We start from the raw sequence: 21531 nt of genomic DNA on the forward strand, positions 1-21531 counted from the left end.
CATGTAGAGGCTGATTGTAATAGAGATGTTCCTGGGACTTTTTAAGCATCATTTGTTATTGTTAACTGTTGGGAATGCCCAAACAACTTGTTTTGGTGTGATTACTGATACACAGAGTATAAATAATTTCCTTAAAGCTGTAGCAATGTCTTTGACCTATTTTAAATAAGGAGACTGTCCAAAAGGGAGTAGAGATTAACTAGCATCCTACCTGTCCCAGCCTTCAATAAAGCTGGTGTTTTTTTCGTAGATTTATTATGTTGCTATGCAGGCAGCTTGTCATGTTAGCAGTGAACCCATTCACTACCATTTGGATTGTGAAGATACGTTTATTTTACCTTTTTTAGTTTTCTACTTGTAGTTAGAAAGTTTTATAACTGTAAGGTGTTCTGTGTACATGCAACGGACCAGGTGGACTGTTTGAATTATTCCCTGGGCCTTCCGCTTTGTCACTGCGTTCCAAGCCAGCAGCACGTCCCACATTGCTGCTTGCTTTTCCTTCAAGGGAAGGAAGATATCCCTTCAAGGGAAGGAGATATCCCTGTTCCTTGCAGGGGGGTTGGACTAGATGACCTTTGAAGGTCCCTTCCAGCCCTAACGATTCTATGATTCTAAGATCCAAGTTGCATGTGGCTTGGGTGTTTGCTGGATGGTTACTGTGTTACTTGTTAATTGCTAATTGCAAGGGTAAGTTTTGTCAGTGCTTTTGTGAATACTTGGGAATTACTTCCAGTTTTGTTTCCAATAGTGTTTATTTCAAGTGGGTAGGATTTTGTACCGTGTTCCTACTGGTCAGAAAGCTGTGCAGGTGAATACTTGGAGGGTACCTTAGAAGTCTGCCTAGACAATTCAACTTTGTGAGCAGGAACTTAGTGTGGATTATCTTTTGGAGAGAAAGTAACTGTACGCAGTAAATATGGAGTGATTTTTGCCTTTGTGTCAGAAAAAGGCAGTTATCTGGGAAAAGAGCGTCAGAATGTAAGCATTACTTGAGATTTTGTGGGTTACTAATATAAAAAATATATTTGAAAATAGTTTTTCCTTTTAGAATTAGAGCTTTTCCCTATTTTTTTCTGCAAAATCTGGGTTTGGTTTATGTATAGACAGTATAATTGTGCATCTGTATGAGTAAGCAGTGAAAAACTCTTCATTTATCAGAAATACTGAGCAACTAGATGAAAATGTTGAGCTTATTTAAGGGTAGTTTATGTATTGTAATCAATCTTCAATTACAGAAGTCCACTGCAAGGATCTGGTAGTTTTTTCTCTTCCTTTTTCCTAATATATATGGCAATATAATGTAGCAGATAAACAAATTATTTCTCACAACTACGTGGTAGCAGTATGGTCTGTCAGACAAACTGGCTTATGCTTTCCCCGCCAAACAGTTGCAGGTTGGTAGATTTAGCTTCAGATTTGCTTGATTTGCACTCCTTTAAACTCACTTTAGTCTGAGTGGGCTGCCATATGGGCACTTCTCAGTGACTGGGGAACCCATCCAGAACAGTTTCTCTTGCCCATGTGTTATCCATGAACAGAGTGGGACATGGTAACCTACTTGCTGCCTTTGGACTCCGAGGACAAGTCTCGACTCTCTTCTGCACACCTCTCAACGCTTCTTAAGATCTCCTTTATTTTTATTTCAGCTTGCAACTCGTGTGTACATACCTGTCTTGTAACTGAGTCTTTGGAAAAGAGAAGCCTTGTAGGAGAGCGTTCTGGAGTGTTTGTTTCTGCACAGCTTTTCTTCTTCTCTTACTGCAAATCTACATCTAAAGCGCATTTATGTAGCGCACAGGCACACGCAGTCTGAGTTTCCTGTGTCATTACATCTCTGAGTTCCTATGAAACACCTGTGTTCTTTGATTTCTGACACCTGATGCTTTCTATGATCATTTTGGGGGAGCCTTTCAAAGTTCTGAATTTTGGAGAGGCTGGACAAAATAAATTCTATTTGTGATGTAGCCTTGTCATTGTCCAAAGACATCTACATTTAAACCAGCAAGCCCACACCTTTTAAGTCTAGGGAAGAGGAGGGCATAACCTTGATAACCTATAGTGAGTTAAGAACACATTGAGGTCAACTGGAACTTAATTGCATGTGTATTCCTCAGCATTGTACGCTGCCTCACGTTTTAATAGCCATAATAGGATGTAAGCACGTTGCAGGAGATGCTTATGTGACTTTGAATGGAAGTAGTGTAAGGTTAGTGATGAGACAGGCATCTGCTCTAAAACCTCTTGCCTACCAGAGATCTCACTAAGGCTCATTAAACAACTCTTTCCTCTTTTGTGCTGTCGTAAGCACAGGAGAAGGGTTCAGTACGTCATCTTGTATAGTATGAAGTGGGTTTGCTCTAGCAAAGTCAGGGTGCTTCTTTAGCATACACAAATACTTGACATCTTTGAGTCATAGGAAATGATCTCTTAAGCACTTGCAACCATTGGACAGCTTCACTTTTTTTCAAAGAGCCTATAGTCAGCCTGTCAGAGAAGGACACCGTTCTGAGAGACCCTAGTGCTGCAGTGTCCTGGACCATATTGCTCCATTCTTGATGTTTTGGGGATTTGAGTGACATTGCATCAAAGACAGTCTGTCTTTGTCTCCAGGCAAATCACTGCATCCTTTTACTTCCAAGATGATCAGTCAGATGATTTCCATTGACTTTTTTATTTTTCTTTTTTCAAGTAACTTTTGTTGTATAGCTGTAGCTAAGCTTTTCTTATGGAGGATTGTAGTTAAAAGCTGTATAATATGGACAAATGAAGTAAATTATCATGAAATATCTATAAGTTAGGTTTTAGGCTCAGATTAGCCAGAGGCAAGCCAAGTTATGGAGACTGTTATTACTTTTGTACCTACAGAAGCATGCTACAAATAGTAGGGGTAGAGAAGAAAAAGAGCATGCCTGGAGGATTTCACGTTGTATCCCTGACCTCTGTGTAGGCTTTGCTTAAGGTGTTAGCAGCATATCCAAGTAACCAATTATGTGTCTTTTCATTTAGACAGCACTTTTGTTGTCCTCCACAGGTCAGGATTCTTGATCAGGGTTGGGTATAAAGCAGGGAAAAGTATTCAAGAAAAAAAAAAAAACAACAAGGGATTGTGGGCTATGTAAGTGGGAGGAGGCATCTACTAAAGAAAGAAATGAGGAGAGCTTGCATTGTGCTGCCACTTTGTGACATTTTTTAATATCTTAATTTTCATATTTAATTTTTATTTAGTACAAGAGTTTGTTTCAACATGGAAGATGACATAGAAAAAAATAATCAAATGGCTTGTAAGTTATTGCAGGGCTACTCATAGCAACAGGTTATGGGTTTTATTTTTGTTTTCACTGCATATTTCTGCATTTCAAGATATATTGATATGCATATAAACTTTGTATTCAGTAGCTACAAGCTTTAATACTCTCCCCATTCATTTGGTCATAAAGAACCATTTATTTTTGTATAATCAACCCTTTAATGTGGGTACTGCACCTTTAATGAAAGCCTTGATGTGTTTTGTTTTCAATGTTCTTTTCATTGTGCTCATATATCATTGATATCATTTTGATAATTATCACTATTCATTAATGACACTGGAAAAGTAATTGTGACATTGCTATTGATAATATCTTTTATGTCTTTGATCTCATTTCTATTTTCTTTTTACAAAAGAAAGAAGAGAAAAGATTAAAGCTAAAAAAGATGTTTCACTTGAATGAAACAGCTTCTGGGATCTTAAAATTTTAATGTATTGTGAAATCTTTGTTAATGTGTTTTCTTGTCTCTCATAGACTGTTTACAGTAATTGGGCTAAGTAATGTGATTCGTAGTTTGTAAATGGCCAACATTTAATCTTATTTTTTCTTCTGTGAAGACTAAATAGAAAGTAAACGGTAAACAGTAAAAATAAGTGTTCTTCTGAGCAACAGTTGTTATTCCTATTAACATGTTCAGTTTCTGTCTTAAACCAGTGTTTTAAAATACTAAATTCTTGAGAAAGCCCTGTAGAGAAGATATTATTGTAAGCAATTTTTTCAAATATGTTAATAGCAGAGCATCACTTAAGGTTAAACTTTCATTCCAAAAGCATCTGCTTTCTGTGGGATATTGAGTGTTTAAAGAATCACTAAAGTGCAGGAAATGGGAAATCTGGGGTCTGTTCCCAATTTGAATAATATTAAGTATATTTCAGGAAAAATTGTACTTGCTTTGAATTTTATAGATCTTTAACGTTCATCTTTTGTTTTTAGTGACTTCATTGCAGCTGAAGGAGGAGTTGCTAGATGGAGAAGAGTACAGCTTCCTTCAAGGAGCATCTGATCAGGAAAGCAACGGATCTGCCAGTTACTACATCAAACAGGAACCATAAGGCAGCTCAGAAGAGTGAGGGGCAGAGTACTGGTGATGGGAAAAGAGCCTTTCTCCAAGACTGACTGATTTTGTTCCCACTTCGATGGTACAGTTCAGGTGACTGTACCTGGGGCACTTTGCTAACTGTAGATGAGTTAGACTCAGTTCAGAATTTTTTGGAAGGACGGGGAAACTATTTTAGTGAAAAAGATTTTTCAATTTATTAAAAACAAAAATGGACACTTTTGTGTTGTATTTGAAGCTTTTGAAAGAATTTTGTAATATTTTCAAGTTCAGATTTATTGTGCATTGTTAACAAGAACTGAAATTCTAATTTTTTGGTAAGATTAAAAGTTTAATTAGCATGATTGTGGGAAGCGGTTGGAGGAAGATACAGTTGCAAATACAAATGAACTGTCATAACAAATGAACCTTTTTGGTACAAGTTGGGAGACTTTTAGACTCTTGTGAACTGCACTGGTCACGCCTCTGGGTTTTTTATTGTGAAAATACAGCATTTAAGCCCTAATTTAGAGGCATAAGTTGTATGGGGAAGATAGTCCTGTAAAGCTCTACTCAGTGAGTAGCCCCAGTTGCAATGGAGCCATCACCTGAGGAAGATTTTAACTTTTCAAGACGTTTTTATTTAGTTTAAAATACTTTTTTTTAATATAAGATTTTTTTAAGAAAAAAATAAGTTCCTTATGGTCTGAATCAGTGCCCGTTAATATCAGTAGCCTTGTCTCCATTGACTACAGCGGGCATTGGATTGGGACTGTAAAGCTCTTGTCTGTACATGAATGTCTGTAGTCTTGGAATGCTTCAGCATATGTTTACAGAGCATTATGCCAAACTGGAACTTCAGAAAATTCCCTTATTTGGAAGTTTAATTTTAGCTATGGATCTAGACTAAAGAAGAAGCTTAGATGGACAGTAACTCAGGCCTCCCTTGGTAGTAGGAAGGAATTTCTGGGTGTTCTTCTGGTTATTTTTTTTTCCATTCAGAAAGACCTAGATGTTTCCTTACCATCTGAAATATTTATTTCTGAACATTCAAAACTGATGTTCCACATGGTTTCAGGTGAGCTAAAAGGAGCCATACATTGCAGATTAAAAAAAAGAGAGTTCAATTCTGCACAGCCTGCAGTATTCTTTTCTTGCAGCAATAGTGTAATATGGAAGTTGAGACTCAAGAACAGTACATAAATCATATACTGTCTAGTATAGAATTCATAAACTGGATTTGCTTATTGTCTGGAATCCTTGTGTCTCACTCAAGTGTCCCATTAGCCCCACGTGCTTCACTGTACAGATTTTCTAAAGGCAAAAGTTATGTGAAAGGGTGAAAATGACCACCAGTAAAATATGAATATTTTAGCACGAGCTCTTAGTAATTTGGATTTTATCTTTCCGTCTTTTTAAACTTTGTACGTTTTTGTAAATGATGTCATTCATGGAGTTGATTAATCATTTTACTAATCAGCCCTGCAGAGCTGTGACTGGAAAAACGTGCATCAAGAGCTTTAGCTTTTACCAGTAAGGTTCATTAACTAAACTCTCAGGAATTAACTGCATAGGTTCTATAAGTGCTTCTGGGTCTTAGCAGGTCCCTTTCAGAGCAGTACAATGATCATTTGAGTCTTGACCATAAATTGGGGCTTGAAGAATTAATCAAAATGATTAACACCTGTGTTCCTGCAGCCTAAGAAATGCTTTAAGGATATCAACCCACAGAGCCCCAGGAGACCATTTTTGTATATTGTTGTTTGAGCTTAAAAAAAAAAAAAATGCATAGAAAGTTGAAAACCAGCAATTTGATTATTTTCTAAAATATTGCTCTAACTTTGGGTACATAGTATTGGTAATATGCACAGGTTTACCTCATTCTATGCAAGAGGAGTTGATTATGTAAAGTTTTGTATTTACTACTGGAAGTAAAATTGTCCTGTATAGTGTAGGAATGTCTGGAATTCTTTTCTCCCTTACTGGTAAAATTTCTTAAATAATGACCCCTTTTTAACAACAGCTTCTTATATTGACAGAATCTGGTTATCAGCTTATAAGTATCTGTAACTTCAGGCAGTGAAGACATTTTAGCTCTCCAAAATAGCCATAAAAAGGACTTTGTCAGGCTTGGTAGACTTCAAATATATTCTCTCAGATTCTGACCCACCCATGACATTTCTTTTGAACATCCTGGATTGGAGACAAGTAGGATTAGAGACCATTGTAATGACACTTTGAGCCTTGTTGATTTCCTTTTTTTTTTTTTCCTGAGTTCTCCGTTTAACCTGCTGTAAAATCCAGCTCTGCAAGCATTGATTTTGTTTGGTAAGTACATCACTGTTGGTCTTTTTTATTATTATTATTTTATTTTTTAATGCAGCAACTTGCAGATTGTCCCAGTCAGCTGGAACAAGGTTGGCACACTTGCTTTCTCCTCTGATCAATAGATTCTGACTCCAGTAGAAAGACTGTTGCATTAATTTGTGTTTCATAATGTGAGAATTGGGTAGTTAACGAGCAAGGTATGTTGTCAAGTCACTGAACCTTGGGCTTGCGTGTATCGCCCAGGCTTGTACCTGATCCCTGAGTTACAGACTTCAAATGTCAGGAGGTAAAATTAGCACTTAAGTTGAACACACTTCTTGTGTTGGAGAAATGTAAGAATCTGATTTGAAGTCTGTCAGTCTTCAGGATGTTCTTTAAAAATAGGTATTTTATTCATTAAACACTAAAGTATGAGAGTTGACTCGCATTCTCAGATACACGTGACTTCAGTAGGAGTTGCATGCTGAGATTATGGGTGAAATTTCTCGTTTCTGAATGCAAAATATACCTAAATTGTTTAAGCATCGAGTACAGTGAAATCTGTCTGGAGCACACCACTTAAGGAACGACCTGAAGTCACTTGCTTAGGAGAGGTTTAAGGAAAAACAGAGCAAAATTCTACCAGGTATTTAGAGTGGTCTCATCAGAGTGGGCCACCCGTTGGCGGTGGTACCCACAGTGTAGGCTTCACTGTATTTGTAAAGCTTTTGTTAGTAATGTGGCTGTGGCTGGTTTTATCTTCGTTTTACTCTAAGCCATGTTACTTGGCTAAAAGAGCAGCAGAGTGTTGGACACCTGAAATCTTCAATGGGGTCAAACTAATTTCAGTATTTGGCATAGCAGGTTTTTGTAACCATAATGTAGTGTGAGTTATGTACCTTACTTTGCAGCTACCCGTCTTTTGTTGCTCAAAATCCTTCTGCTGATCTTTGATTTTTGTTATTTTAAATACAAGTCTTTAACCTTTTCCTTGCTGCATCTGAGGAAAGCTAAAGCAGTTACCAATTCCTTGTTCTACGGATACTAACACGGGTTTCAGTGTTTGTTTGTTTTTTTATTGTTGTTTTATGTGATGTGAATACCCTCTCCCATCAATATTTGTACGATGGTGCTAATATATTTGGTAACAATCCTTTATTGGGAAGGGATTTTAAAAAAACTGTGATTTAAACAGAGTTTTTCTTCCTTTTAATTTTCGTATTTAAAACAAAAAGCCACAGCCGTTTATACAAAAAAGGCATCAGCTTTGGCCCCTGGGACAATGTTGGGGCGGGAATCAAGATGAAACAAATAGGGTTTTTACATCATTTCTGTATGTATTTGATATATAGATCAGTATCTGTACAAATTTAATCTTTTATTTTCTTGGTAATTTGTGTGGTCAATGAGAGAGCATTTAAAGCTTTCTCATGCAATGTACATAACTAAGTGAAAAAATGCTTTTGGAGAAATTAATGTTACTTTCATTTTTACGAGACTGCAGATTTTCAGCATGGATGTGAAAAGCATTAAAATTATAACTTTGTGTACAAGATGAAAATAATTCACTAAATTTGCCTTTTTTACACAAAATAAAAATGATTAAAAGTCTTTTTCTTGAATAGTGGTTGTTTTGTTTAACAGGCACTCCTTGGCATTGAATGCATTCCAGCTTGTTTATCTCCTAAGAGATGAAAAACATATCCACAACTTGTAAAACCATGCATGTTTTGAGTAGCTGGGTTAATCTGAGGAAAAAAAAAGCATGCGAGGCTTTGATCACGAGGTACAGTTTTTAATATGAAAAGGTGATGGAATTAGGTAAGCATTTAATAGAGAGCAAGCTTTGCACTCGGTCTCATTTCACAGTTGGTATTAATGGTAGGGAGGGAAATTTTGTCATGGGGTAGTAGAGTTCTGCTATGTTGGAAGCAGCTCAAGCATCCCTTCAACTCTCCCTCTGTAAGTTGGCTTTGCAACTGTGATGTAGTTCAGTAGCCTTAAAAGCAACTTTGCCATGAGCAAAAGTTACTGAATTTTTATTCTGATACGCCTGTACAAGGAAGTTTGTATTCAATGATTCTTTCTACAGGAGGAATATGCTGAAGGGCTGAGTAAAGTGACTTCTGTGAATATCTGAACACAGTAGTCTGGTTTATAGTGAATGCAACACAACGAATTAGTTCATATCATCCATTTATTTGACAGTGCTGAGAATGAGTAAGATAACCGCGGTCGTAATTGCTCCCAGGTCAATAGCTGGAATGAGATGATGTGTTACGAAGGCACAATTCGTTGTGGAAACTCATTTCACTCATAGATCCAATCATGTGCACAAGATTTGAAGTCAATGAGCTCTGCAGGTTTGAACCACAGGTTGATCTCCTTCTGTGCGCTTTCCACGGAGTCACTGCCATGAATGATGTTTCTGCGGAAGGAGACAAACACCTTGTTTGATACAAAAATACACCTTCAACAACCTATTCTCCACATGCACAAACATGGGTGAAGCATCTAGAGCTGAGAGACTACTCTTCCAGGTACACTGATCCAATACCCCCACTACAGGAGCTTGTTAAGCCTAGCAGGGTGACAAGGGCTACTGTGCTACAACCACCACTGCCACAGACTGTTCTTACATGAAGCTCTGGTGAGTAGCTGTTATTTCAAAAAAAAGGCAGTTTTGTACCAAGCCATTTTCTTAAGTAGCAGTTATCGATTGCAACCTGCAAATAAAATACCATCAGACTACAGTATCTAACAAGAACTTTCAACTTCCTAAAATAAGAGTTTTTAGTCTCAAAATTTAACAACAAACGGAGCACAAACCTTCCTACTTGAATGCAGAAGTCACCACGGATGGTACCAGGCTTGGAGTCTGCAGGGTTTGTTTCCCCTAGCATTACTCTCCCAGTTTTAACTACGTTGAGTCCTTCCCATACCTTCAGGAAAAAAGACAAACAAATCCTCTTAATCCATGCTTATACAAAATATCCAAGATTAATCTTTGCCAATAACATACTTTGAGTTAGTTTTTGTTTCTTTGCAAAAATTAATCTAGCCTAGATTCGTTCTTAGGCCTGTAAAGACAACCAGGGAAAAAACATACAAACTAGAAGTGATTATAAAAAGGACCATCAGCATTGTCACTCCAGTAGAGACACTTCACCAAGCCTCAGATTTAACTGATGTGTACAACTTCAAAACCTTTCTGGTTTAGGGCAGAGACAGCCTGATGAGGAACAGGCGCTCCTAGACCAAAGGAGATGCTACTGGGGCAATTATATTGGTTTTGGGCAAAAAAGAATGACACAGAAGACAGATTTCTGTGGGAGAGCCTTGACTTTTTTTTTTTTTTTCAAAACAAAAGGTTTTAATATGCATTTTATAAATGCACGCTTTCCTTCATGTTAGTAAATATTAACTTCTTACGTGGTTGTCTTAATTTTGGTTTTGTTTTGCCACTCTCAGAACTGGGTAGTTTGAAAAAATGTTTCTGTAACAGTATATCTCAGTATTTTAAAATAACTTACAGAGCAAGACAAATGCACTTGAGAAAGCAATCTTTACTTAAAGTCCAGCTGCTTACCATGGCCACAACAGGTCCAGAGTTCATGTATTTAACCAAACCAGGGTAGAACGGTCGGTCTTTGAGGTCAATGTAATGCTGTTTGAGAAGGTCTTCAGAAGCCTTTGAAAGGGCAGATGTAACATTAATGATCACTTTCCAAAAGCCATAGCACAAACGGTGTGGCTGCTGGATTCACCAGTCATCAATACTACCAACAGCTGCTGCAATGCCATTATGGGTTTCAGTGAAAGTTCCTAACGCAAAATTCAAGGCATGCACGACCCACCGTCGTTGTGGGTCGCAGTGTCAGTGTCGCGAGTTGTCAAAATTGTTTCTTTTCATGAGAGTAACCCTCAGCACTCCACTGAGCGTGGATGTCTGGATGGGGTCACCTGATACCACCTTGGAGTCAAGGTCATTCCAGCTCTCTTAATGAGGCTGCATTAAGCCATCCGAGCAAATTTCCTTTCCTTGGGAAAGGGCAGGGATGGAACATTTGTGCTTGGCCTAAGGAGCGCAATGCAGCTCCTCCAGCTGCTGCGCAAACGCAACATCACCTGCCCCATCTGCCGCAGGAAAAGCCACAGGCAGACACGTGTATGTCAGCACCGACTGTGGCAGGAGCGGGGAAAGCGATCGCGACAGAGCCGGAGCGGGGAAAGCGATCGCGACAGAGCCGGCGCCGAGGCGCGCTCCCGGCGCGGCCACTTACGTGCACGAGCTTCATGGCCACCAGCCGGAAGCCCTTCTGCTCGAAGCGCTTGACGATCTCCCCCACCAGCCCCCGCTGGACGCCGTCGGGCTTGATGGCGATGAAGGTGCGCTCGCTGTTGGCGGCCATCGCGCTGCGGGGCACAGACACACGCGCGGCTGAGCCCCCGCCCCGCCGCCCTCCGCCGCCGCCTCAAGGTCGGAGGGCGCCGGCGGCCGCCCCGCCATGGCGGCGCGCGGCCCGCCCCGGCCCACGTGGCACCGCGCCGCCGCCGGGCCCGGCCGCGCTCCCGCCCGCAAAGCCGCCGCCGCGCCCGGGGCCGAGGCGGCCCGGCCGCCGTGAGGCGCCCGCCCGTCCCCGCCTCGGCCTCCCCGCACGGAGCGGCCCGGAGCGCGGCGCGGGCGCGGCCCGGGCCTCGCCTCACCTCCCCGGAGCTCCCGCAGCCGCCGCCGCCGCCCGACCCGCAGCCGCCGAAGAAAGAGGAGGAGGAGGCGGGCGGGCGGCGCATCCCCCGCCCTGCGCAGAGGAGGAGCCGCCCGGCTTGCGGCGCTTGGGGGCGGGCCTGGCGGGGCTCGGGGATCGCTTCGGCGCCCGCCCGCCCACCCCCGCCAGCCCGCGGTGCCGCCGGCGAGGGGCCGCTGCTGGGCCCGGCGGCCGCTGCGCTCCCCCAGCGCCCGGCCCCGCTGCCGCCGAGCCCCGCCGAGCCTGGCAGCGCGCCCGGCCGCGGCAGCTGCTGGAGCGGCCGGCGCTGCGCGTCGCCTTCGCCGCCTCGGAGCGCCGTCACTGGCAGCAACGGGGCATAAGCCTTTTCCACAGTGGAAAGATTAAGGATGTTGAACTGAACTATCTAATTTTTTACGCAGAGGTACTTGCTTTGCTATTTTCAGAGGTGTTCCTGCTGCCTGCCGACTGACGGTGGCTGCTGCCAGCCTCGCCTAACCAAAGCAGCGTGCCTTGCGGCATGCCTTGCGGCTGCTGCAGTTACATTTCTCCCAGAAAAGCGGTGGAGGATCTGTAAGCCAGGAAAGTTGTCGCTTATTTTGTTGGGATACAGGAAGGTGAAGCTGCAAAGTGTCAAAACGCAGGTGTAAAATTCACAGTCCCTGGATCCGTGTCGTAGCAAGAATTGGGAAGAGCGTTGCTACTTTCTATGATAATTACTAATTCACAGAACATCTCTTCTCTTGCTGGGCTAGTTCTAACCAGATACCGCCGCTGCCATTGTAGAATTGATGAAATACCCTCTGCAGTACGAACACAGTCTCTCGCTGACGGGCCACTCACGACCAGTGAAACCAGACATGCCCAGTCAGACATCTCCCATGTGCAGTATTGCATTTCTTTGAGAGATGCCCGACTCCCACCTCCTCTCGGACTCAATGCAGTAAAATACTCATCAGTAGCTTTCCGACAACTCCCGTATCTCCAGATAACCCAAATTTCTCTATTTTGTAGTAAGAAAATGAATGAAAAGAAATTTCAAGTCATCCTTCAAGCAAAAACGGAACTGGAGACTACTCATCTCATGCACAGGTTTGTCACATGTCCCCTTTTCTCTAACAACCTTTAACTTAATTATTTATCTTCTATAACATTGAATATTTTCAGAAGAGAAGCTAACAACCTCACCTGCATTTTGGTAGGTAGGGAATTTGTTGCCTCCCCTTATACTCATTAATTAGATCTAAGACAATATAATGAAAATTTCCTTTTATTTCACTTAAGGAAGAGTAAATGTTACCTTATTTTGCACCATCTTTTTTTAGGAGTTAGAGATCTTCATGAAGCATTGAGTTCAACATCCAATGCACAGTTTAGTATTTGAAACAAGAACTCCCTATAGAGAAAGATCTAGGAGTTTGTACAATTAATTTCATTAAACTCCTGCTTTTAGTGAATGCAATGTTGCAGGTAGATAAATACATAATATTGACCCCAGCACATTTCTTGTTCCTCCTCCAGTACAGCTGGTGAATGTTTGCTGTTAAAATCTCTGCAAGAGGCTGATAGTTTTCTCTGATAGAAGCCAACACCTCTAATGAAATACATTTAGCATTATTACAACTGAATTTCTTTACGTGATTAAATAAACTTTAAAGTAATGCTAAAGTCACTTCTGAAATAACCTTACACAAGAACAGCTTGCTTTGTAGTTCCAACTATTAAGGAAAGAACACAAATGAGAATGTAGCTAACTTACCAGCTGTTCAGCCAGTAAAGCAAACATCACTCTGTTGTTGCTCTGTGCAACGTCAGAGGACTGCTACAGTCAAGTGGCTGAAGGTAGAATCTCCCTCATCCCTCCTCACATTAATCTTCTTTTCTCATAAAAGGGTGTTTCAGAAAGCCTGGCCTATTAATCCTTCCTTAAAATGCTAAATAAATCCCACGTGGGGGAAAAAAATGCAAGTTGAAACAATGTCAGTCTAGAGGAAAGTTCTCGGTTTAATGGAAGCTATGCTCTGTGTACAGCCACAGCATGTTCTGGAGAGAGAAATAAATAAACTTTTTCCTACAGCCGTTTTGGGCACGGGAATTCGCTTGATATCAAGTTCAATCCTCAGCATTTGGGCACATCATCAATATATTTACATACCATCAGTTGTCCCCTAACGTTTAGCAATGTAACCTTTGACACTGAGCCATTTGCAAATTTACCTACTAAACAAATTTTTACCATTTTTTTTTCTATTTACCAAAATACCCTCTTTGACTACAGAGTGTTTCAGGAAAATACATGCATTCTATGCTCTGTGTTTTTATCTCATATCTCTCACCCCCAGAAGCAGCTTTTTAAAAGTACAACTCTATCTATAACTTGACAGCTTTTTAACCAAAGCAGCAGCAAACACTGACTATATTTAATATTCACAACGGAGCAATCTGATGGCTCAGATTTCTGAGGCAGGTTTCTACCAGTTTATACGAAGGGCTTTGATACAGCTAGAGGCTAGCAGCTGTTTACAGTAAGGATATCAGAAGGTATAGGCTCAGTTTTACTCATAGATCCATTCATGAGCACAGCTTCTGTAATCAACCAGTTCTTCAGGAGTGAACCATAAATTGATCTCTGTCTCAGCACTTTCTACAGAATCACTTCCATGAATGATGTTCCTAGGAAAAGAAAAGGTGGATATCAAAGTAATATAATCCTCAAACTCAAAGCAAACCAAGCTTTGTTTTTTCGAAGCGGCCTCCGTTACGGAGAGAAGTAAGTGATTGTGAAGCAGTAATAGGCACGGAGTATGCAGTCCCAGCTTTGCTCATCGTTTTTGTCGACAGGGAAGACCACAACTCGACCTCCATCCTTTGATCGTAACGTTACACGGGCACAGGGAACAGCACCTCCGTACACAAGCCAGAGAAGGATGCAGCACAGTTCCTACATACATCATGACATAACCCTGCCCATTTAGTGTCTTTAGATGGTATCAATAGTTTCAAAATATACCTTCCAACTTGAACGCAGAGGTCACCACGAATAGTGCCAGGCTTTGAATCAAATGGATTAGTTTCCCCCAGCATCACTCTTCCAGTCTTAACTACGTTAAGACCTTCCCACACCTTAAAAAAAAAATAAGAATTCCATTGAGATTATTCAATCTTAGCAGTAGATAAAGTAGCAAGAGTTAATCACACCTTCCAGAATTACACAGTGCTGTCCATCATGGCACAAATCACCATCTGAATATTCCTAATAGCAAGACATATTTTATGTCCAATTTTTCTGTCAGGTTCTTGAAGCATCTATTGAAGTTGTCTCCTTCTGCACAATACCTCTCCTCACCAAAGATGGGAAGAGAACAATTTTAAATCTCAATATGGTAAACAGCCTTACAAAGCTGTCTGCTCACTGAAGATCTAGACCTCCAGCTCAACTATTTTACAAATATGCTATCAAGGAAAAAAAAAAGAGAAAATCCCTTCTAATGAAGTTAGACTGAAAAAGATTTTCCAAGTTACTAGAGCTTAGGAGTACGGTAAAAATATTCCACTGTCATTTTTCAGCTTGCTTAATGCATGGCATTTCATAGTGGGTTTTTTTGTGCAGGTCTGCTGTTTCTTAAGGTCCCAGCTTTGGTTCCCCCTTCACCCCTGTCCTCTTCCTCAACATATAGATTCAAAGGAGAGAAAGATGATGAAAAAAGATTAAAGAAAAAGGAGTTAACAGCACATCTTCCTAATCACAGCATTTGAATCTAGGTTTTAAAGTCTTTTTAAAAGTAAACTAGAAATCAATAGGTAACAAAATCTTATTGCAGGTAAGACAATTAAAGAGTATATTTTTCTTAGCTGAGCTTCATTTTTAAGAACTCACCATAGCTACGACAGGTCCAGAGTGCATATACTGCACCAGACCATCAAAGAACGGCCGGTCTTTTAGGTCAATGTAGTGTTCTCTCAAAAGGTCTTCGGATGCCTGCATTAAAAACCAACCAACCAAATGAAAAAAGCTTACTGTAAGAACTTAAGAGCATGCTGAAATCACACAGATTAACCACAGAGCACTATTAATCCTAAAACTTGCACGCACTTGAAAATTCAGCATTTCTAGCATCTTCCTAGAAGTACTTTTGGTTGATGCGAATTTGAACTGTTTGCTTTAACCACAGATGAACTTAGAAAAGTATCTTTTGCCAATATAGTCAGCTTATGTGATCTGCTATTTGCTGAAGACATTCAGAGATATTTACCAGGTATAGGATGCACCTAAAAGAATATTCTCTTCAGACTAAGGACATGATGTTACTAAAATTAGCGTACTTAGCATGTCTAAAGCATTTAGCCAGAGCTGAGAATTGGAACCTTTCCAAAATCTTCAAAGACTTCTCAAAATTTCAGTTTTAATTGTTCTGAAGGCTACATTTGTCATTACAGCATGCTGCTCTATTGTAAGGCTGCACTTCATATGAAAGAGGAGACATACCAATTAAGGAAAGCTTACATGTATTAATTTCATGGCCACCAGTTTGAATCCTTTCTGTTCAAACCGCTTGATGATTTCTCCCACCAGTCCCCGCTGGACTCCGTCGGGCTTGATGGCGATGAACGTGCGCTCGGAGATGGAAGCCATTGTCCTGATGAGGAAAGGAATACAAGTCTTTATTCCAGGATGAGCAGGCAAGAGCAATCACAGCCCTGTGTAGTGTCTGATATCAGCTATTATTATAATTAAATCAGCCACAGCTGAAGGTCATTAACCCAGGATGTGCAGCGATTTGATAAATCAATCACTGTACATGGGTTTCTGCAAGTGCTACAAAAGTAAGTTTAAAACAATAGCTGCGCCGTGTATCGAAGTAATTAGCAGATCTAAAATCAGAAAAGCTCTAAACGGAGGGGAAGGTAAAGCCTGTCACAGATACATCTCCGAGTGCAGCGCGGGAGGCTGCTGCCCACCATTAATGGCAAAGCAGGCTGAATAAATCCGCACGCACCATTTTCATCTGCGAACCAAAATTACCGGGTTTGGGGTTTTTGGAACGCTGTCTCGCTGCGGGGAGTGTCCGTGTGTGCCCACGGCGCCGGGCGCGGGGGAGGCACGGCTGCGGGGGGCCGCCCGCCCGGGGGGGCCGCCGGGGAGGATGTCCCCGGGTGTGCCGCCGGACGCAGCACTCGGTGCCGTTTGAGTACGGTAGAAAAGCGCTGGAACGGGTCGGGGTGTAGCCCCTGCCCGCGGCGAGGCCCTTCCCGCCGCCCCTGCGCCCCGCGGAACCGGGGGGCCCCGGAGCCCAGCGACCCTCCCCGCCCCGCCGCCCCGTCTCACCCGCTGGCGGTCCCGGCTGCGTCTGACGCTCCGTCGCGGCGGCCGCCGGCGGCCAAGCCGCGGCTTAACCCTGAGCCGCCCCCGCGGGCCGCCACCTCGGGGCGGCCGCAGCCCGGCGCGGCCGGTTGCCATGGCGACGGCGCGGCCTCCCGCCTGCAGGGGGCGCGGGCGCGGGGCGGGGCCCGGCGCGAGCTCCCGCGGGGGTCGCCGTCCCGCCCCCGCCGTTGGGCTCCCCCCTCAGCCCGTCCCGGACCTCTCCAGCGGTGCCAGCCCGCACCCCTAATCCGCTAATGGGAGTCGGTTCCGTGCGCCCTCCTCACCTCCCGCCTTCCCCGCCCCGCTGCCGCCCTCCTCGGCACCGGCTGCGGTGCCGGTTTATACCGTCACGATTTTCTGATTTCCCCTTTTCCAGGTTATTTAAAGTGGGGATCCGAGGGAAACGCCTTTTTTAAGCATTTAGGTCTTAACTGCTGAATGTCAATTTTATGTAACAAAAGGCAAACAAAATTATTTAAATAACAACCTCATTATCATTCCATTCTGTTTAAGTTTCCTCTTTAAAAAAGGTAATTTTTTTTTCACTGGTTATACTGTCTTAGATCCCTGAGCCAAAACAGCCTTCAACAATTTCCCACCTGTTTTGCCTCGAGCATTTTATTCCCTTTGAGAGATCTGAGGACAGAACATCCGGACACCTACGTTCTTGCGTTCTCAGCATGTCCTGCCGAGAGGAAGTCGTGCTTGTCCTGGTTTTGTTACTCAAACCAGGATGAACGTCCTGGGCTCTACTCCCTGGCTCTTCTTGAAAGCAAAATAATGTGGGTTTCACTTCCCTCCGGCCAGGACTGAGCTGCTGATTAACAGGGATAAGTTCAGCTTTTCAATAGCATGAATTTTCTTACTTGGGATCCCTTTTCTTCACTACAATCCATCACACATCCGTGTCTTACTTTTAGTTCTGGTGGAAGAATCTAGATCTGACATAAGCATCTACTCAAACAACCTCTTTAGTAGTATTTAGGGTGGTTTTTTTCCAGGTATGATCATACTGTGTATGATGTACTTGTTTTTCCGAAGTCTCTGATTTAACGAAAGATGTTTAAAACCCCACAGCATTGTATATTTCAGCAAGTGCCCCTTGAAGTTATTTTGGACTTAGAATTTCTGAGTGTTCTCCTGATAATGTAAATCCACCATATTCTTTTGTTTCAATACACATTTATTTAAGACATTTCATATTACTATTACAAACTCTAACGCTGTGACCCTCACTAAGGCAAAATAATACTTAAAAATAGAAAAAGGCCTCTAGAAACAGGAAGTTTAGAAAAATGTTCACTTAAAAGAAGTAATAGCACGTCTATTTACAGCCTTGCTAAAACTATGCCATTTAACGATTAAAGCTTAGGGCTTGCCATAAGGTGGGCGAGCACTATTTGCAGCTTTCCCATAAGTCTGCTGTGTGATCTTTGCCAAGTCTTTTAACCTCATTAAATAAGGGTCATCTTTGTCACTTTTGAGATTAATCCATGATTAGCAGAGCATGTTGTGCGTTATACAGTACATGAAACACCCCACAAGTATGCTTCCTTGGTATTTTTAACGTATAAATGAGCAGCTTTTCTGTTGGTTGAAAATTCTACCAAAATTACATTGAACTTACATGTTTACCTAAAATGCAAAGAGGTAGTCAGTCTAGACAATTTCCTAAAAAAATACTGATCATGGGAAGAGAAAGTAAAGACCTTCAAAGTCTTCAGTGAGTGAACTAAGTATAATTAGTAAGCTCAAGCCCTTTACACATTACTTAAAACCAGGAGAGATTTTTAAATCAGGCCTAAGGCAAAAGACTGATTTTGAATGTCTCCAAACTTCAGGAGTATTAAACATGGCTCCAAGCTTTGTCATTTTGGCTCCACCTTTATAATGATCTCGGCTGACAGCCCATATCTGTACTGCTCAGAACATCTGGGGAGTTCTCATAGGGACTCACAATTTGTGCTGTGCAATTCTTGCTCCTTGTAACCTGACTCGTATGTCTGACGTGTTGTGTTGCTCATGGCTGTATTACTCTTCATTTAGCTATCATTCATCTGGGTTTAGCTCGACTTCTGTCGTGCTTTAAGATATAAAGCACCATAGAATTAAACTTTTACAACGATTTCTTCCTCTCAGTAAAGTTTCAGTTAAGCTCTTCTCACCCCAGAATGACTCAAGGGCTGATTTTCTTCCCTGGTAAATTGCAAATCAATTTACTTTCAAATAAACTGTTATTTCTAGGGATAGGGAATATAATTTTTCTTATTATTGAGAAAAAAAAATTCATTTTCAGGCAGTTCCTTCCCCAAGAGTGTGAACTGCATTTTACTCTAGTAGTTAACACAGACCGCCACTGCTTTCAAGCTACAAAGACAATACTATCAAGTTTCTTTTGTGCTGTTTCGTAATGCTTGATTAGTTTACTAAATCGACAGGTGATCAAAGTCTCTTAATCTCCTGGCAAGCAACTATGATATAATTTCATAACTTGTTCTATTTTCAATCCCCTGAGTTTCTGATCTCACGCTGATTGCAAGGTGCACATCGTAAAATGCAATGACAGTTACAAGACTGTCAGTAAGATACATTTTTACACCACTTGAAACTTGGCTCCCAAGTAATTTTTATAATGTTCCTCTTTTTAAATGCTTCATTTACCCATGTTAGAAAACCTCCAGGTGACTGGAAATAAAACACGAGTGCAAATGTGTCTCTTCTACCTGTAGTTGTCAGCCTGACTGCAACTCTAGTGGCAACAGCCTGCCTGTTCAGTGATGGACTCGCTCCAGCTGTGAAAGAAACCCACATCTTATCAATTTTGCTAATAGAAACAGGATAAAAATAGTGTATCCTCAGAGACCCTTTCCCTTAAAGGCTGTCAGCAGACACCTTGACCCATTTTTGCCATCTGTCAGCATGTACGTCTTTTGAGCTAATGTATTTGTGCAATTTGCCAAGTATGATGGCAATAACTATAAAACCCTCTGTAAAGAAAGAGATCTCTGCCACAATTCCAGATGATTGGTATTTTTATCCTCACAATAATCTGCAATTGTTTAGAGCTGCCTGCACATTATGCAGTGTTACACATGAATGATGTGAGATCTAGGTTAAAAGTCCACTGCAATTAGACACGGCCTGCCGACCTTGTCCTGAGAGCAGATCCCAGTTATCTCTCAACTTCGGCTGTTTGCAGTCTTTCTACAAGATTTGTTCAGGCTCAGTAAAAAAAGACACAAGTCAATAACTCCTACCCCAAAGGCTCTGTGTCCCACAATACAAACAACTGACGAAAATGGGAAACTATGCATGACCCGGAGGGAAAGAGAAATTCTGAAAGACAGCTTTCCCTCAGCGCTCCTGCGTCAAGTAAAGACTGCAATCCATGGAGACAGCAGGCACACACTGAGAAGTTGCTTTTTTTCCTCAGTGGACAACAGCTAAAGAGAAATATGAAAAAAATAATCTTTTCATAATGCTAATTTCCAATAATTGAAATGAAAATTTCACTTGAGGAGATGCAAGCAGGAAAGTAAACATTGTGTCTTCTTTAAATTTATTTTTTAGCTAAAATGATGTAAAAAAGCAAACAGCTTTTCTTTTGTTTTGCCATGTTTATGAATAAATTTGTACTTTACTGCCTATGCCCTGGCTGCACTATGTTAAATATTAGCTTAAGAGGATGATGTCTAAACAGAACTCACTGAAAATCCAATATACGAGGCTGAAGTCTTGTCTTCTTCATCACTGCTGCGCAGACGCGCTAGTGTAGATAAAAAGACAACGCAGCACACGCATTTAAACAGTTACTGTCTTAGAATCAGACGAAATGAGAAAAAATACAGTGCAAAACTCTACTGCTCTCCAGTGGAAATGAATGCAATCACCACAGTTATGAGTTCCACCACTTCTCAAGCTCTTGCTTTTTTAAAAATACTCATTTCTTTGCTCCTGTACTGCTGCCCGGGTTCCTGAGCTCTTGTACATGAAATACATTGACTTAATGGCGAATAGTGATATCCTCCACGTGCTGGGGAGTGGGGGAACGACACTCCGGTATGAATTGTATGATAAAAACGAGGGATGTGAAGCAACTCTAGAACTTTTCCATCTCAGCAGATGTTTACAAATTTACAGTAAATGTCTAGAGTATCTCACGTTATTCCCATGACGAAACACATAATCCAGAATGGAATTCAGTGTTTCAAGTCCTAGGAAAACTGATCTCTTTTAGCAAGTGCAAGATGCTTTCTAAGTTGTGTTATTGCTAATGAAACAAGATTTCTGACATTAATTTATCTGGAGACCTTATTAGAAACAAAAGGTCTTTTCGCTGTCAGAGATTAGCCAACACAGCGACTCATGGACAGTTTGGGAGCTGCGAAGTCCTAAAATCCAGTTTTAGCTCCCTCAGTCATCCCTAAATGAATCACTCGATCTATTTACGCCTCCGTGGGTGCAATAAATAAATAATACGGCTTTCACGTGAACCGTCAGATACATTTCCTTAGCTCTGCTGTTCCAAGAGGTAAGATTAACTGTGCAAGCCCTCGGGCCCGCCTCCCCGCCGCCCCCGCCCCACGGCAGGCGGCTGGCTCCCGGCAGGGGCTCCACCGCCTCTCCTCCCGCTCCGCAACCCCACTGGCCCCGGTACTGACACGGCCTAACCCTCTCCCCTCCGCCGAACGCCCCGTCGGAGGGCCCGGCATCCCTCCGCTCCGCACGCCGCGCCCCTCGGCTTTTGCTCCGGGGACCCTCAACATGTCGCAGACAGCCCGGCCCTCCGGGCGG

General features: G+C 41.9%; 3 protein-coding genes across 13 annotated transcripts in view; 1 reads left to right on the forward strand and 2 right to left on the reverse strand.

The window, feature by feature from the left end:
* MBTD1 (mbt domain containing 1) overlaps window positions 1-8273 on the forward strand; it is a 37979-nt gene extending 29706 nt beyond the window's left edge. For 9 of the 10 annotated variants that reach the window (XM_086624255.1, XM_086624256.1, XM_086624257.1 and 6 more), the window contains one exon: window positions 4242-8273. In XM_086624255.1, coding sequence (XP_086480381.1) covers window positions 4242-4360 — 119 coding nt within the window. In that variant the 3' untranslated portion in view covers window positions 4361-8273. The remainder of the gene's footprint in view (window positions 1-4241) is intronic. The other variant, XM_086624265.1, reaches the window with a different exon arrangement.
* A 557-nt stretch (window positions 8274-8830) lies between these two features.
* LOC104380968 (nucleoside diphosphate kinase) lies at window positions 8831-11394 on the reverse strand. The gene is made up of 5 exons (XM_086624288.1): window positions 11359-11394; window positions 10935-11067; window positions 10241-10342; window positions 9481-9593; window positions 8831-9079 (listed from the first exon to the last, which is right to left on the reverse strand). Exons 2-5 carry the CDS (start codon window positions 11061-11063, stop codon window positions 8962-8964), a joined length of 462 nt encoding a protein of 153 aa, XP_086480414.1. The 5' UTR covers window positions 11064-11067; window positions 11359-11394; the 3' UTR covers window positions 8831-8961.
* A 2536-nt stretch (window positions 11395-13930) lies between these two features.
* On the reverse strand, window positions 13931-16008 carry LOC104369921 (nucleoside diphosphate kinase A). Of its 2 annotated transcripts, XM_009992917.2 has the most exons (4): window positions 15880-16008; window positions 15253-15354; window positions 14386-14498; window positions 13931-14048 (listed from the first exon to the last, which is right to left on the reverse strand). In XM_009992917.2, exons 1-4 carry the CDS (start codon window positions 16006-16008, stop codon window positions 13931-13933), a joined length of 462 nt encoding a protein of 153 aa, XP_009991219.1. The 2 variants fall into 2 exon arrangements, with proteins under 2 accessions (XP_009991219.1, XP_009991220.1); XM_009992918.2 differs by lacking the exon at window positions 14386-14498 and having other exon boundaries at window positions 14028-14048.
* Window positions 16009-21531: the final 5523 nt, after the last annotated feature.

Source organism: Tauraco erythrolophus, chromosome 20 (genome assembly GCF_009769465.1).
Source record: "Tauraco erythrolophus isolate bTauEry1 chromosome 20, bTauEry1.pri, whole genome shotgun sequence".
Lineage (NCBI taxonomy): Eukaryota > Metazoa > Chordata > Aves > Musophagiformes > Musophagidae > Tauraco > Tauraco erythrolophus.